Raw genomic sequence first — 17,982 nt, forward strand, 5'->3', positions numbered from 1 at the left:
GATATAAATTAAAATTTTAAAAAAAATGTGTATAACTTCTATACTAAGTTAAGACATGAGTAATCAGATGTACATTTTATGTATGATTACATTATAAAAACCACCAAACATTGATTTGGTTGAATTGATTTAATGTATTTGTAAGTATGTATGACTAGAGGTTAAATAATAGATAAGTAAAGTTATTTCCCATGGTAGACAAACATCAATCAATAATATAGAGTTATCTCCCATTTGTTTACATCATAGAAGATTTGCATGATTGGTGACAGACAAACAAAGAACAATTTTATCAGCTGATTTGTGAAATGATTTTGACAATGACCTAGTGATTGTAAATAAGAATAACCTTTATATATTGAAGGAATAAGTCTAAATATTGGTGATTCATATTTATCAATAATCTATTTTTAATTTTATTTCATGATGAACAGGATGTTGACATTTTAAATGTTTTGTTTTCTAGACAGTCAAAATATGGATCATGTGTAGTGGTGTGTGTCATGTGTAGATAAAAAGTTATTATAAAAGAAGTGTGACAAAGAAAATGGTAAGATTTTTAAGTTATTTTTTGATCAAAAATGATGTGATTTTATTATGAAAAATAGACATTAAAAAAATTAACTAAACATGCTCAAATAAGGTCAAAAAGACATTATTTACATCCTTGATTGAAAGCATGTAGGTTTTATTGTGTCAGTCTATATTATGTTGATATAATATAGAACCCTTTCATAATGGTAATGGTGTACATATTTAAAAGTTTAACAAAAACCTTTTGCATTTGTTCTAATAAATTGTTCATTTTTCTAAGAAAAAGACTTCTTTGCTTTTCGAGAAAAGTTTGGTTTGAGCAGAGCATGTCTTTAATAGCAAAACATGCATGTGCATTGTGACAAAACAGTGAGTTTTAAAATACATGAAATAGGAATAAACTTGTCAGAATTTCTGTTAATTGTTGATAAGTCATATTTAGAATGTTTGTAAGCATGATTTCAATGATTTGATCTTGATCTTGATGATTTGCATTAGTCATCATTCATGGTGCTTGTTTTTTTTATCTGGGGACAAAGCTTTTTTTCTTCAAATATTAAAATCAGGCGCGGATCCAGCCATTTTTAAAAGGGAGGGTTCCCAACCCAGAGTAAAGGGGGGTTCCAACTATATGCTCCCATTCAAATGCATTGATCGGCCCAAAAAAAGGGGGGTTCCAACCCCCGGAACCCCCCCCCCCCCCCCTCCCCCCTGGATCCGCCACTGATTAAAATTATTTTAAAACCTATTTTTCATTAACAACAATAAAAAGATATTTTGTTTGACAGAAGCTTAACATGCTAAATGTTGTACACAATGTTGTATATGTTCCCTAATTTACAATGGAAAACAAAATGTCACTTCCCTTTTGAAACATTTTCATCACCAAAGAATGTTTGTAATGATCATTTTTGTCTTTTATCTGACAGATAAATTAAAATAAGTAAAATTGTTAAAGGCTGTACATTGACCTATGGTTGCTAATTACTGTGTCATTCAGTCTCTTGTGCAGATTTGTTTCATTATCAATCATACCACTTCTTCTTTTTTATATTGTGGGTTCTATTTAAATACAATATCAAATTTTAAGAAATGAAAAAAAATCAAGTGCAGTCCAATTCTGTCTTTACATATATAAATCCGTATAAAATAATCTTTTTTTCAAGAAGTTCTTTCAGAATTACTAATTCCTTTATGAAATGTTTACCATATATCTATTAATATGTTTTAAAAAATGTGCAGTAATTTTATCACTTTTCATTGTTAAACAAACATGATAAATGCAAAATATCAAATTACTTTACATTAAATGGCATGATGGTGTACATTTTTTTTATACAAGTACCTCATATATCCTATTTAAATTTCAATTATAAAAACTTTATACCATAAAACGGAAAAACCTTTGTGCAGGGTTTTGATACAATGACTTAGCTGCACTTTAGAATTTTGTCAGATTTCTTCCTTCCTTGTCTATTACTTAAATTTGTGTTATCAGTCAGAAAACAATCTAATATTGAATGTATTGTACAATGTTGTATGACTGAGTAGAAACATAATTCAGGTTAGATTTATAAGGACTAGTATATTGTTAATTCAAAGTAGGATTTATTATAATTACCGGTACTGTTTGAGTTTCTGAAAGGTATATTCAGATTGTTTTTTTGTGAATAATTGACATTAATTGGAGAATAATTGACCATTTTCTTTAACCATCTGTTAACTGTTCTGAACACATTAACTTCAAATTTATGATAAGCAAATCATATGTCTCTTGAATTATTATAATTTTTTCATTTTCTTTTTATCAAATTGCTGTAAAAAAATATTTTATCTCAATTTTGTAAAATTTCTTCCTTGTGGGTCAGAAATCATTCTTATCTCAGGTGCATTGTTTGAATGTGGCAAAAATATATAAGTCATGTCAGATTGATAACAGCTAAAAATTGATATTTTACTCAACAATAATTCTTTGTTTGTTTAAATGAGTTGAACATGAAAGACAGTAATAGAAAAATATTAATAATGTTATAAGTGCAATACCAATTTTCATGGATTTCGTGGGTTCAATTGAATCACAAATTTATAGGTTTATCAAGTACAAATTTTTAAAGGGCCTAAATGCAGGCTTTAATTAATTTCCAAGAAATGTAATGAAATATCAAGGTAAATATAACTTTCCCTTAATCCACAGAAAAATTTGTATCTAAGAAAATAAATCAATGAATTCAGAGTAAAATGGAGATCACTTGAAAGTTCGGTTTTTCAAAAACTGTTCTTGGTACTGAAAAAATAGCAACCATTTGTCAATTGATGGGATAATGATAATAACCAGCTAAAATATAACATGTATGAAATATAAAATGACAGTGAAGAATGCACTTTTGGTTTAGTTAAAGTGTTTTAAGTATTTAAGCGGAAACAACTTATTGAGAAACATTATTGTAAGTGCTACTCACTACCAACATCTTGAAAATTGAACAATATCTACATTTTTTTGGAGACCGCTGAATTTAAAACAACACTTAACTGCATCTTTTATTGGTTAAAATGTTTTAGCCATTTAGATCAGAGTCTTCAAGACAAAGTATACAAAATGATGGCATCAGATATGTGACATCATAATCATGATAATTATCTATTTTTCATAATGCCCCAACTATAATAGTAGAAGGGAATTATGTTTTTTTATGGCCCCGCAATTAAGTTGTCGGTGCCATATAGTTTATCCTTGTCCGTCTTTCTGAAATTCCATAATTCTGTAATTCTGTCATTCCACAACAAACCATTATACAGAGTTTTTTTCTAAATGCCTTCAGATATTGGGCTGATTTTTGGTATGTAAGTTAACCATGATGAGATGCAGATCAAGTTTAAGTTTAGTTGCTCCACTAATTTTTGCTGAAATTACAGGCTTTGGACTTTGAGAAATCGTTGAAAATCACAGTTATACGGACTTTTTTTCTAAATGCCTTCAGATATTGGGCTGATTTTTGATATGTGAGTTAACTATGATGAGTTACAGATCAAGTGTAAGTTTCATTCCGCTCCCCTTATTTTTGCCGAAATTAAGGGCTTTGGACTTTGAGAAATTGTTGAAAATCACAGTTAAATACGGAGTTTTTTTCTAAACGCTTACAGATATTGGGCTGATTTTTAGTATGTGAGTTAACCATAATTAGTTATAGGTCAAGCTTAAGTTTCATTCCGCCCCCCTAATTTTCGCTGAAAATATCATTTAGATTCCTTCAGAAAATGCAGTTTTCGAGTTACCTCCCCTTAAAATGCAAAAGAATCCTAGTCATTTGCATATAATTTTTTTTTTTATAGTATACCAATAACTGTCCCTCCCTCTTTACTACGATCAACTGAAAGCTGTTTGGTGGTTTAAAGACTGAATTTTAATTTTAAAATATACATTGAAATATTGCTACAACATAATACAGGAGGTCCGAGTACACAGTTATTTCGTAGTGCATTTCTTTTAGACAATAAATGAAAATTTAAAAAATCCCACCTGCGCTTTCTCAATAATATTTTTACAGTGTGTTGTACTACTTTTGGGACAAATTATATCAAAATTATAGAAAACTTCATCAGCTCTAACTCAAAATATGGACAATTTTGTGTTAAGGGGGTCTTGAAATCTTTTGACAGCTTCCAAAGTGCTAATTTTTGACCCTTTTCAGCTGGACCTAATCACTACTTTACATTAATATTTATGACCCAAATTTTTTTACAGTGTCATTTCACCCCCCAACTTGCTATATGAGGCATAAAACATGGAGAAATAAATTTGGAAGGGGTATAACAAAAATTGGCAAGTAACACACTGTCCACACTAAGGACTATATTCGTGGACAACGAAAATCAAAGGACGATAACTGTGTACTCGGACCTAGAGGGGATCTGTAATAATGCAACCTTTATTGAATTTGTTAGCAACCCAATAATTAACATGGGAGTTGTCATTTAGATGACACAATACATTATTACAGTTGTTCATGACAGAACTAACATTGTCTGTTGTTGGGGGTTGTGATGCAAGTTCCCATTTCCTTATTACATGTTGTATATGATAAGATATAAAGAATATATAAGATCTCGATTGAGTAAGATTGCCAATTGCAATGTGACAATAACATGCTTTTACCAAATCTAAAAGGCAGGGATGTAAGCAACTATAGATTATTAATATACCTAAGTATGTATTTAATTTATAAAATTATAGGTTTACATTTTAAAAGAAATAATGTCAGTTAAAAGTTTCAAAATCTGTTTACTAGGTATGGACTATTTACTGGAAGCAAACATTTCCCCCATTAAAATACTATTAAAAGGTTAATAGTTTCAATAACTATTAAATGGAAGCAAACATTTACCCTTATTTTCTGTATTATAAAAATACTTATTTTCTGGCTTATCAAACATTGCTATTATCCAGGTGATAGCCAAAAAAGTAAGAGTACTGGTATACATGTACTATAATACCTATAATATTTTTAAAGTTTCTCTTTTTAAGATAAGAATTCATTTTGAAGATAATGAAAGAGGTGCTTATTATTAAAAGAATCCAGTAAAGGTATATAATTTGACATTGTATTTTTTTAATAAACTTGAGAATTCAGTACATTTGTTTAATCATGACCATAATCATGATAAACTATCATTTATTTATAAATGGAATGTGATGGTAAGACCATTATCTTATAGTATAAACAAAACATTTTTTTCACTTAATGAATCCCATAGACTTGTGTTGCACCTTTTGTGTTTTCTCATAAAGTACTGCCTATTTTCTTTATCTTATAATGCACAGTATTATTGAGAAAGTTGAATAATTTTTACAGAAATTTTTTTTCATGGATTTGTTCCACGTTTTGACAACCATGAAAGAGGTGATTCTCCTCAAAACAATCCAGTATATAATTTGACATTGAATCTTTATCAAATAAACTTGAAAATTTAGTACATTTGTTAAATCATGTTTAGAATAATGATGAACATGGTCCAACATGTGATTGTCATGTGATTGTCTTGTCAATTAATGATGTACATTTTACAGGTGTTATAATGACAAGTTGTTGTAATTCATTCTAAATTAAAATTCTACTTTCATAATGCATAAAGACTCAATCATCTAAAGTGTTACACTATGATAAATGCAATACATTAATAGTATTGTACTTACAAAGGTTATGGCGAAGGATTTAAAGTACATATATATACTTAGATGTAATTTGAGCTATTTAATTGTTAATGTTGGGTTATATCCTCACAGATAAGTCTACAACACAGGTTTAAAGGTAGACATTATGTAAACATGATAAATGAGACTTTTCCATATAGTACATGTGATGTCATTTTTCAGATATTCAGAATTTGTGACTCCTTAAAAAAAATCTTACGATTAAACCTGTTCGTAAGTCATTCTTAAATTATATGTGTACTGTATGACTTACAAGTATTTTTACTCTAAAGATTTTTTTGTGAAAAGAGTTACAGTTTTACATGTATACAAAATTTTTTATCAAAATCCGAATTATCATCAAAATATGTTTACTTGGCCTTAAATTATTTTGAGGAATATTCAACGAAGGATTTTATCATTTATTTTTACTACTTCAGCTTATTTTTATATTAGAAAACTTGAAAGGTTAATAAATATTTAGACCAGGTGGCATACATTTCATTTACCACTTGTTTGCTCATTTTTCTAATATCTGAAAAAAAATACACAAATAAAAACTAGATACCAGGTAAACATAGATATAGGAAGATGTGGTGTGAGTGCCAATGAGACAACTCTCCATCCAAATAACAATTTAAAAAAAAGTAAACCATTATAGGTCAATGTACGGCCTTCAACACAGAGCCTTGGCTCACACCGAACAACAAGCTTTAAAGGGCCCCAAAATTACTAGTGTAAAACCATTCAAATGGGAAAACCAACGGTCTAATGCTTATTTATACCAGGATGTCGTTAAATGTCATTTAATTTCCTGTATTTATTATGCTTTTTCACAAAATAAGGTCAAATTAAAAAAAAAACATCTTCCTAAATGATTTAGATCTATCTTTGTGCATTAATCATCATATCTTTGTGTGCAGAGGGTTATACCTGTCAAGTTCATTTTCACTGATTAAACCGAAATTCTCAAATTTGGTTATACCATACTAAAATGTATATCAAATTAATAAGAAGTTCAAAATAAACAACTAACAATGCATGGACTTGTTATAATGTATCAGCATTTCTTGTGGATTGTTAAACTTGACACTATCTAATTAACCATCAAGAAGACCATCAAAGACTGCCATATAACCTGATTAAAACATAAATATAAACAGACAAATTAGCACATGCATTTGTACGATGATAATTTGTCTAGGTCATAAAAAACATGTTGATCATCCCTTTCTTTGTATAAAAATCCTTATTATTGTGAGTTGATTTCTTCCTGTTTGTTTCCTGTTTACACTTTTTTATGTTGACATAATTTTCTTTTTGTTAATGAACATGCGTAGAACAAGGGTAATTTATTTTCTTTTAGAATTTTGGGTCTTCAGTTATGTCAGTACTCTTCAACTTCATACTTTATTTTGCTTTTTTTTTTTTTTTAAACTTTTTTGTTTTAGAAGTGAGTCTTTTGTAGAGTAAAAACACATCTAGTCTCAAAATGCTTAACCTTCTATCCATTAAGTTTAAATAAAGCTGAAGTTAAAGAAAAGGTAAAATGAATACAGATTCAAATAAGATCGAATAATTGACTTGCAAGACAAGGTATTAGCTATGTTTTTGAGAGCTTAGAGTATATTTTCACCAAATTGTACCAATTGACAGCTAATAGTGAAATATTATTTTAATATTCACTTTTATAAATATTTGAGAAAAAATAATCTGATTTGCTTTTGTTTGTCTAAATCATAGCTTTTGCCCTTTAAATAAGATACTTCTAACCAGGGTAACACCCTTGTGGGTGCATAATATACTTACTGTTTGTTTATTACAAATGTATTGCACTAATGTTCTTGATATGAATGAGCAGCTGAGACATTGAATATGTTTAAATGTATTTTTCAGAATGTGAACTAGCAGAATGCCATCAAATCACAGATACTCCAGTGTTCCGTTAGATGACCAGTTTGATGAGGAGTTTATTGATCAAGAAAGACAACTCCATCAAAATGACGAACAAGAAAATCATGAAACCCAAAATGAAAGTGATAGCACAGTACGATACTGTTGTAAAATACCAAACTTGAAAACATGTCGCTGCAACTACTGCTCAAAATGTTCCAAAACCTCAAAAATAATTATTGCCATAGTGATACTGGTTGTATTTAATGGATTCTGTATAGGTCTTGGCTGTTTAAGTGTCTTTGTATTAAAACCGGGTCCAGTTTTAGATAAATCTTACCATGCATTTTCAATTCCAAATCATGTAGCCTCAATGAATTATGATTCTTTTAAACTGGCTGCCAAAAACAGTGTGATGGGTTCCAGTTTCTATAGTTCTATGGAACGTGCTATTTTAAACTTGAAACGACCAAAGCGTGACGCTACTTCAAACTTGAAAAGACAAAAACGTGACATTTACAATTATAACCTACAATGGAAAATACAGTGGAAAATGCAGGTCGTTTTCTTAGCTGAAGGGGATGAAGACAAAAATATATTTACAAAAGAACGATTGGAATTTATTCATGGAATAGAACAAAGGATAATGAATCATACTAAATTTAAAGAGTTTTGTTTTAAAAATCATCTTATTACTGACCCTGCACTTAAAGGGATACATGACTGTGCGCCATTAAATTCCCTAATGCAGTATTTTTATCCCACTATTGATGGAAGTAACAACACACATTTCGATGGTTTAGGATCTGAGTTAGCAGATATAGAAAGTACAATCAGATTTGCCATGTCCACGTCAGACCATTTCTATTATTTTGTGGACCAAAACATCAACAAAACACATCGTAAGAGTAGGCTGTTGAGGACTGAAGTTTTATTTGGATCACCAATAAAAGGTTTGTGAAATTTCAGTATTTTGTTTGGTACAAATAGTTTAAGTGGGAGAGGGACATGACCTCAGATTCCGGATTCTTTTCGTAAGAAATTCCTTAACTGAATTCATAGTTAACATAACATCCTCTCAATTTTACTGCCTGACAGAGGGCTCAACAAGCATGACAAGTGTTGGATGTCATGGGTTTGAACCCCAACCAGGTCAAACCATAGACTAAAATTGCTATTTGCTGCTTCTTTGCTTAGCATGCAGCATTATGAAGTAAAACTAGTCGCCAAGGAGTTGGTATAATGTGTTCTGAAAGAGTGACATGTTTTTTTTTTAGGACTTTGTGAACTAACACCATTAGAAATCCGGCTCAGTGTAACAGTTTAGTTCACTGCAGGGTTAATATTCTTTACTGTTAATACATTAACATATTCTTGTCCTGCATTACGGTGTGCATTTAATTTTCTGCTGGAGATGAAACAGCCATTCATCATCTTAATTTTCAACCTGTACAACATGTTCATAAATGCCAATTTAACAGAATTATAAAATAAGTTAAAAAATGATAAAAATGAATAGATAAATAAAATTTGGGAAAATTGGGAATATGTCAAAGGGACAACAACTTGACCAAAGAGCAGAAAACAGCCAAATGTGTATGTTTATAATTAATAAACACTGTTTGAGAATTTACCAAAATCTTTTATTGTTTAGGATACAATTCACCATATGAAAGGAAGGATGAACAATCTGACAAGTTCAAAGATTTTGTTTTGTCATACGTGGAAATGTTATCTAAGGCTTCTAATGAGTAAGTAGACACAATGTTACTTGTAAGAATGGTTATTTAGGAAAGTGGTAAATATTTAGTTAGCTGCGGATTCATTATTATTTGTTGGATACCAATTTTCGTGGAATTTGTTGGTATAGGTAAACCATGTTCATTGAAAGACAAAGTTTCTAAACGCTTTATAAAGGAGTAAGTTCGGTAAGGGCCATATTTGGCCCCAATTATAAAGTTCATAGTTACAAGACAATAAATGCTTTAAATTGCCTTAAAGACATGTGAGAAAGTTAAACAGAACTGTTTTTGTGAAAATTTAATTCTAACACGTTGATTTTTACATCCCAAAAAGGTCAAGATAAGGGATTTTTGTGAAATTTGACAAAATCAGCTGGATTTCAACCAAATAAAGGACGAGGAAACATAGAGCGCAGGCGTCGACAAGCTTAATATTCAAATAAGACATGTGAAATGTCTTCACAAACATTATTTTAAACGATCTTTGTTGTCGACGTATGCGCTCTATGTTTCCTGTCCAATAATCTATGGAAATTAACCCATTTTCATTGATTTTTTCGTCAAAAATCAATATGAGTAGAACTTGTGACGTCATAATGAAACGCAGAAACGTGAAATTTTCAATAAAATGGCTTATATCCTATCTAGTTAATGTATTAGCTATAATTTATCGTGATATTGGTAAATAAATCCGAATTTGAAATTTACGCTAAAAATGGGGGCCATTTTAGGACCTTATCGAACATACTCCTTTAGCAAAATTTGAAATTAAATGGCCTCAAACATGCAAGTTTTCCTTCATTCACGAAAATTGGTACCGACTACCCACGAAAATAAAGGAATCTACAGTATTAGATAACAAAGGATTTAAGACACACAAGACAACAATCCAATTTCTGAATACACAAATTGTCCTGAATGTGCATGAAATATTTGCAGATGGACATTAAGAAACCAACTATCAATCAATCATTAATACACATGGAAAGAATCAGATATCAGCGTTTGCCTCTCCTATTTTCAAGATTTGATTAAGTTTGCAAGTTATATTTTTTGTTTATTAGTGCAGAAAACAAATTTTCATATTACGTCATATATTAAATTGCTTTGAACACATTAAAAAAAATATACACACACCAAATCTAAACATATATTTCTATAGCATCTTCAGCAAAAGTACTAGAATTTAATGAAAAAAGTAGTCTGTGGTCAAAGCCTTTTAACCTAAGTCAAAGATCATTTATTTAAACAATGTGTGAATTTGATGACAAAATTGGCAAGTTAAATGTTTGTTATTTGTTGAATTTTAATCATATGATCTTTTTATGTTTTTAAATGCAAAATGAATTTATATTTTCAGAAAAGTGACGATTTTATATGGAGGTAATGAGATATTCGACTATGAAGTTAACAGTGTATTTTGGAATGATGTCAAACTGGCATCCTTCAGCTTGGCGGCCATCTTTATCTTCATGCTAATCCTGACATCATTTTCTGTATGGTTGACTTTCTTTGGATTATGCAGTATTCTCCTCTGTTTCCCGTTAGCTGTGTTTTTCTACCACACAGTATTTAGTGTAGCAGCCTTTGGGATACTAAATGGAGTGGCCGCTTTTGTAATTATTGGCATTGGTAAGATAGAAAGGGAATAGTCTTTTCCAACTTATGATAATTGAAGTTTAATAACCCTCAGCTTAGCCATGAAAATTTACAAATATATACATATATATATATATATATCTTCAGTACTATATTTCTTGCATTGCCTTAAAAATATCCATCTTTCTAATGCCAGTTTTATAGGAACCAGTAGGGGTAGGTCAAAGATATTTGGTTTGCAGTATGAGCATAGGCACATCTCATTTCCATACTGGCTGGCCACTCCTCATGGTTCATTGACTTTGAATGATTTGCATTCTAGTTGACAAGTATTTCCATTTTAGTTACAACATTTGCATTATACTATCAAAATTATATAAAGGAGAGACATTTCTTGGTGTCAAATTTTAAGAAGAAGCCTGTTTTTATGTTTCTGGTTGTTTGAATAAAAATTACCTTACATTACATTTCTAAATTGAAAGTATAGGAACTTTTAATTTGTGTATGCTGCAAAATGTGTCATGTAACATTGGTTTAAATGTCAAAGTAAGATTGTCTGATTTGTATTAATTTCCCTATTTACTACTACAGGGTGTTTAATGACCTAAACTACCCAGGAGAGTCTTGCACTGTTTTTTTTCCTATGAAAACAAATAGTTGTATATATCATCAATAATTTTTCATTAAAAGGTGTTTTTATCTCTTACTTAGGGGACTGGTTTTGGTATAATGAAATGTCTGATTTTTATACGACCGCAAAATTTGAAAAATTTTTCGTCGTATATTGCTATCACGTTGGCGTCGGCGTCGTCGTCGTCGTCGTCGTCGTCGTCCGGCGTCCGAATACTTTTAGTTTTCGCACTCTAACTTTAGTAAAAGTGAATGGAAATCTATGAAATTTTAACACAAGGTTTATGACCACAAAAGGAAGGTTGGTATTGATTTTGGGAGTTTTGGTCCTAACATTTTAGGAATTAGGGGCCAAAAAGGGCCCAAATAAGCATTTTCTTGGTTTTCGCACTATAACTTTAGTTTAAGTGAATAGAAATCTATGAAATTTTGACACAAGGTTTATGACCACAAAAGGAAGGTTGGGATTGATTTTGGGGGTTTTGGTTCCAACAGTTTAGGAATTAAGGGCCAAAAAAGGGCCCAAATAAGCATTATTCTTGGTTTTCGCACAATAACTTTAGTATAAGTAAATAGAAATCAATGAAATTTTAGCACAAGGTTTATGACCACAAAAGGAAGGTTGGGATTGATTTTTGGAGTTGAGGTCACAACAGTTTATGAATTAGGGGCCAAAAAGGGGCCCTATTAAGCATTATTTTTGGTTTTTGCACCATAACTTTAGTATAAGTAAATAGAAATCTATGAAATTTAAACACAAGGTTTATGACCATAAAAGGAAGGTTGGGTTTGATTTTGGGAGTTTTGGTCCTAACAGTTTAGGAATAAGGGGCCCAAAGGGTCCAAAATTGAACTTTGTGTGATTTCATCAAAAATTGAATAATTGGGGTTCTTTGATATGCCGAATCTAACTATGTATGTAGATTCTTAATTTTTGGTCCCGTTTTCAAATTGGTCTACATTAAGGTCCAAAGGGTCCAAAATTAAACTTAGTTTGATTTTAACAAAAATTGAATCCTTGGGGTTCTTTGATATGCTGAATTTAAAAATGTACTTAGATTTTTAATTATTGGCCTAGTTTTCAAGTTGGTCCAAATGGGGGTCCAAAATTAAACTTTGTTTGATTTCTTCAAAAATTGAATAAATGGGTTCTTTGATATGCCAAATCTAACTGTGTATGTAGATTCTTAATTTTTGGTCCAGTTTTCAAATTGGTCTACATTAAGGTCCAAAGGGTCCAAAATTAAACTAAGTTTGATTTTAACAAAAATTAAATTCTTGGGCTTATTTGATATGCTTTATCTAAATATGTACTTTGATTTTTGATAATGGGCCCAGTTTTCAAGTTGGTCCAAATCAGGATTCCATATCAAGTATTGTGCAATAGCAAGAAATTTTGAATTGCACAGTATTGCACAATAGCAAGAAATATCTAATTGCACAATATTGTGCAATAGCAATTAATTTTCAATTGGAGTTATCTTTCTTTGTATAGAATAGTAGTTGATAATATATGTTGGAAATTTGCCAGACATGACTATGATGTCATTTTCTATTTTTATTTGCCAATAACTTTATGTAAATAACTTCATTGGAAATTTGCCAATATAAAATGTTGCTGATGAAGCTTTTTTCCTTATCTTATCTAAAATGTTTTAGATAATGTATGTTGGAAATTTGCCAGACATGACTATGATGTCATTTTCTATTTTTATTTGCCAATAACTTTATGTAAATAACTTCATTGGAAATTTGCCAATATAAAATGTTGCTGATGAAGTTTTTTTTATTGTTTTATACAATAAACAATGTATATTCACTTTTACTACCAACCAATCTTTACCATTCAGTGATAACAAGCACTTTATTTTACATTTTAATATTTTATGATGTATTTAAAAGAGTAGTTATTGTTGCAAACTCCATTAGAAATTTGAATTGATATCAGTTTTGGAAAAAGGGAAACGGGGATGTGAAAAAAGGGGGGGGGGTTAAATTTTTCTCATTTCAGATTTCATAAATAAAAAGAAAATTTCTTCAAACATTTTTTTGAGAGGATTAATATTCAACAGCATAGTGAATTGCTCAAAGGCAAAAAAAAACTTTTAAGTTCATTAGACCACATTCATTCTGTGTCAGAAACCTATGCTGTGTCAACTATTTAATTTTAGATTTAAATAAGAAGAAATCTTTAATTGATTTGTAAAATCTTGACATTTGTTTTGTGTAAAAAAAACCATGTAATGTCAAAAATTTGATCACAATCCAAATTCAGAGCTGTATCATGCTTGAATGTTTTGTCCATACTTGCTCCAACTGTTCAGGGTTCGACCTCTGCGGTCGTATAAAGCTGCGCCCTGCGGAGCACCTGGTTCATTTTATAATCTATCTGGAAAAGTTCAGTTGTTTCCATATATATATGAAATGATCAGATAATTTTAAAATGTGTTTCAAACCTGAAAAAAGGCTACATACATTTCATTTGGTAATTGTTCAGGTTTTAAACAGAGTAAATATTTTCCTTTTGTACAGAGAAATTATCAAACAATGAAATTTAGAAACCTCATGAAATGTTAAAATCACAAAAATTAGAAAACCCATGAAATGTTTAAATCACAAAAATTAGAAACCCCATGAAATGTTATATCACAAAAATTAGAAACCCCATGAAATGTTATATCACAAAAATTAGAAACCCCATGAAATGTTATATCACAAAAATTAGAAACCCCATGAAATGTTAAAATCACAAAAATTAGAAACCCCATGAAATGCTATATCACAAAAATTAGAAACCCCATGAAATGCTATATCACAAAAATTAGAAACCCCATGAAATGTTGATATCAAAAAAGTTGGTCATCAGGTGCAAAAAGCATCAATTTTGACGATTTTTCATCCTTTCCCTTGACCCAGAAGACCCAGGGATGCTGGTAAAGGTATCCAGCTGTAGCCTGCATGTAGAGTGGACCCCAGTTAACAAATTGACCCCAATAGTTGTTAGGTGGGAAAGAATCTGATCTTGGTTTAGCAGTCTACAGAAGGTCATTTGGACCAAAAATACGGAATTTCACGATTTTTTCCGATTTTTTACTTCAAATGGACCCGAAACCGGAAGTAATCGTTTCCTATGCGTATTTCAATGATAATAATGATCAGTAGTTATATGGCCGTGGGTTTGGACTATTTTTTGCAAGTTTGCCTCTGAACTTCCTGTGTAAGACACAGATGTGAGGCCCACCCCTCCAGAAAACCGCCGATTTCAATTTTCCAAGTCTGTATTTGTGCGCAAAATTTAACTTATTCATGAGAAACATGAATATGGATAGCCTCAGGTTGACGGAATATGCATAACTTTTACAATAAGTATCATAAAGTGGACTTCTAAAAGTATGAAACACCATTGGAGCCAAATAATGGTGGTCTGGGTACGCCTGTCATACGACAGTCACCGCATGGTAAGAGTTAATATCACAAAACTAATTATTTGCTGAATACTGTAAATTCAGAAATTTTTATGTTAATTTATTATTGCGATTTTGTCAAACACAGACTGAAATGCGATTTTAATTTTTGCAATGTTCAGAAAAATCCAGTTTGTTTCATATAAAAAAATTCACAGAATGCGAGTTTAAATTGGGATTATAACCCTGTCACTTTTTTGCAATTTTAATGGAAGCTCCTTAATTTCTTAAATTGATGATTTACAAACACTGTAAATCTACAAAAACGAGTACCCTACTGGCTATAACCACTGTCGCCTGAATTTTAGTGATATATGTATGAACAAAATTTTTTAAAAATACTGTTATATGTATAATATTATACTTATAACAGTATTTTAAAAAAAAAAATTCATACATGTATCACTTAAATTCAAGCGACTGTGCTATAAAGAATCTATATTAAACTTTTCAAGACAATGGACATTCTCATTATAATTCATTTAAATAATCAAACTTTCCGTTTGTAGGTGTGGATGATGTGTTTGTTTTTATCAACATATATCGCCAGGCTACCAATATGAAGACACCGGAAGCCAGAATCAAACATACACTAATAACAGCTGGGAAAGCTACGTTCTTTACTTCATTCACAACAGCTGCAGCTTTTGCTGCAAACACTGCATCTTCTGTAAGTTTTCTTATTACAGTGAAACTTGCCTGAATGAGGGCAACAGTAGTTTACCCATGTTTAAATCTTTTAAATTCATTAGAATGAAATAAATCAATGTAACAATCAGACATTTAGGGAAATGCATACTATACATAAGGAGCCAGACCAGGTGTGTTGTCCAAGATACAGTCCTGCGATGCAAGCATCACCCGCAAATTGGCTGCAATGCAAATTTACAGCTAGTCAAAATAATACAATCATTGAAATTACAAATTAGACGATTATATTGGTATCCTAAGATCTAAGACTGTGAAAACATGGTGCCAGTCCAAGTGTAAACACCTACCCTATTTAGAATTTTATTGAATTATGAAGTATTTGGTATAAACAGACTAAGGTTCTGAAGAAAATTTATTGCTTCTTCAGACTCTTTTATTAGCATCTTATGATTCTTGGTAGATTGTGAATTATACTTTAAATATCTTTCCTAACTATAAATTTTGGTAAACCATTTAAACTATAAATAATGCTTGTTTTTCCTGAATATTATGATGGACAGTTGCAATTACAATGTACCAGAACTATATGAGTTTTTGAAACAGTTTCAAAATCATAGAAAAAGACTTTTATATCCTAAATTTGTAGTTTGAGAAATATGTGTGAATCAAAGGAAATGGTATTCTTAGACTTAAATACCAGTACATAATTTTTTGAGGTGCCAGAAGGCCAAAAGTTTGGTGATTTGGAATTAAATGTAACACATTTCATTATAGTTTGTTAACAGTCTTGATTATATATTTTCAGATTCCAGCAGTGCACCAGTTTGGATTGTTTATGTCCCTGATTGTTTCTTGTTGTTGGGTAACAGTTCTAGTAGTTATGCCTCCAGCATTGTATATTTGGGGTGTTGGAATACAAAGATGGGAAGAACACATTCTCTCAAAGTATGTATTATCTTTAAGTTGTTAACTTATGACTAAAAAATTACATCTCTATCCAAAAATAGAATTTACTGTGGAGTCATTTATTTTCATGGGTATCAATTTTTGTAGATTGCTGAAAATTTGCATATTCGTGGATATTTGATTTCGTGGTTTCCCCAAAATCTGTATACAAAGTCTATTGAATAAATGTATTTGTTGAATATTTGAATTTGTGGTTCTACTGTACCCTCGAAACCAATAGAAATTGAAATTCAACGAATGATAATGAATCCACAGTATACAATACAGTTGTACATGTTTTTTTCACATTTGATTTAAAAAAATATTATTTTAAATAACTTCATTAAAAAGGTTGAGCGACACGAACCACACCAAAAACTATGGGTGATTTTTGGGTGCTCCTGAAGGGTAAGCCATGTGGCATCTGTCTTTATTACTTGTTCAAGGTTTCAACTTATAAGTAATAACAACATGTACATACCTTTAATAGATATGCCTGATTAGTAAAAAAATTATTGACAATAAATGTAAATTCATTTTTTACTTTTGTAAAATGTTTTACTCACTAATTTTACGTTTATTCTTTTTCTCTGTTATTTGCTTTAAAATGCACCAATCAAATGAAAATATACATTTGATATTTTGATTAAAATACATATCCATACAGATTTGGTTCATATTTTCTTTCAATGACATGATATATGTCAATTCATTTATTTTTATGGATTGAAAAAAAAAAAAAGAGTGGATATTTGACTTTGACATTTTTCCTTGTCTGCAGACAAGGTTATAGAAAGTTTGTTCTTTGTTGAACTTTTAAGTTCAAATTGTCGGTTTACCTTAACCAACGAAATCCTTGAATATTTGTATCAAACAAATAAAAATGAATCCACTGAATACTATCAGTGTTGTTATAAAACAGACTATTTAGAAAAATAAGAACTGTTGAAATCCTAATATAGATTCTACCCAATGTCAATATAAGTTTTGTTATAAATTTAAAGTATGAATATTTTACTTTTTAGAATTTGCACAAAATGTAAGTTCAAAGTTCGAAGCTTGCCAAATGACATTGTGGACTTTGTTGGTGGTAAAACTTCTGAAGGGGAATTACAAGTAGGAAGAAACCTCCCAACAACAGATGAGGAAGAAGAAGATGATGTACAGCTTCTTTCATTAGATGATCCTATGGAATATTATATTGGTAATGCATCTTAGTTAACAGTTTTCTTCAAATACAATATTATTATTATAAAGGTGTAATACCACCATTGATTTTTACCTATTAGTCTTTGTTAAATTGGCACTTTTAAAAAAATCGTACAGTATTTACCTT

At 30.5% G+C, this 17,982-nt stretch overlaps 1 protein-coding gene across 4 annotated transcripts in view; it reads left to right on the top strand.

The window, feature by feature from the left end:
* The first annotated feature begins 230 nt into the window (after positions 1 to 230).
* LOC139500894 (protein dispatched homolog 3-like) overlaps positions 231 to 17,982 on the top strand; it is a 34,946-nt gene continuing 17,194 nt past the window's right edge. For 3 of the 4 annotated variants that reach the window (XR_011658397.1, XR_011658396.1, XM_071289785.1), the window contains exons 1-7: positions 231 to 550; positions 7,619 to 8,568; positions 9,270 to 9,366; positions 10,718 to 10,989; positions 15,560 to 15,720; positions 16,507 to 16,646; positions 17,672 to 17,850. Coding sequence is in view for 2 of the 4 variants with exons in the window: in XM_071289785.1 (XP_071145886.1) it covers positions 7,635 to 8,568; positions 9,270 to 9,366; positions 10,718 to 10,989; positions 15,560 to 15,720; positions 16,507 to 16,646; positions 17,672 to 17,850 (1,783 nt within the window). In the remaining 2 variants the exon portion in view is untranslated. Of the gene's footprint in view, positions 551 to 1,984; positions 2,099 to 7,618; positions 8,569 to 9,269; positions 9,367 to 10,717; positions 10,990 to 15,559; positions 15,721 to 16,506; positions 16,647 to 17,671; positions 17,851 to 17,982 lie in introns of those variants that run through there. The other variant, XM_071289786.1, reaches the window with a different exon arrangement.

The sequence above is a fragment of the Mytilus edulis genome, chromosome 13 (assembly GCF_963676685.1).
Source record: "Mytilus edulis chromosome 13, xbMytEdul2.2, whole genome shotgun sequence".
In the NCBI taxonomy this organism is placed as follows: Eukaryota; Metazoa; Mollusca; class Bivalvia; order Mytilida; family Mytilidae; genus Mytilus; species Mytilus edulis.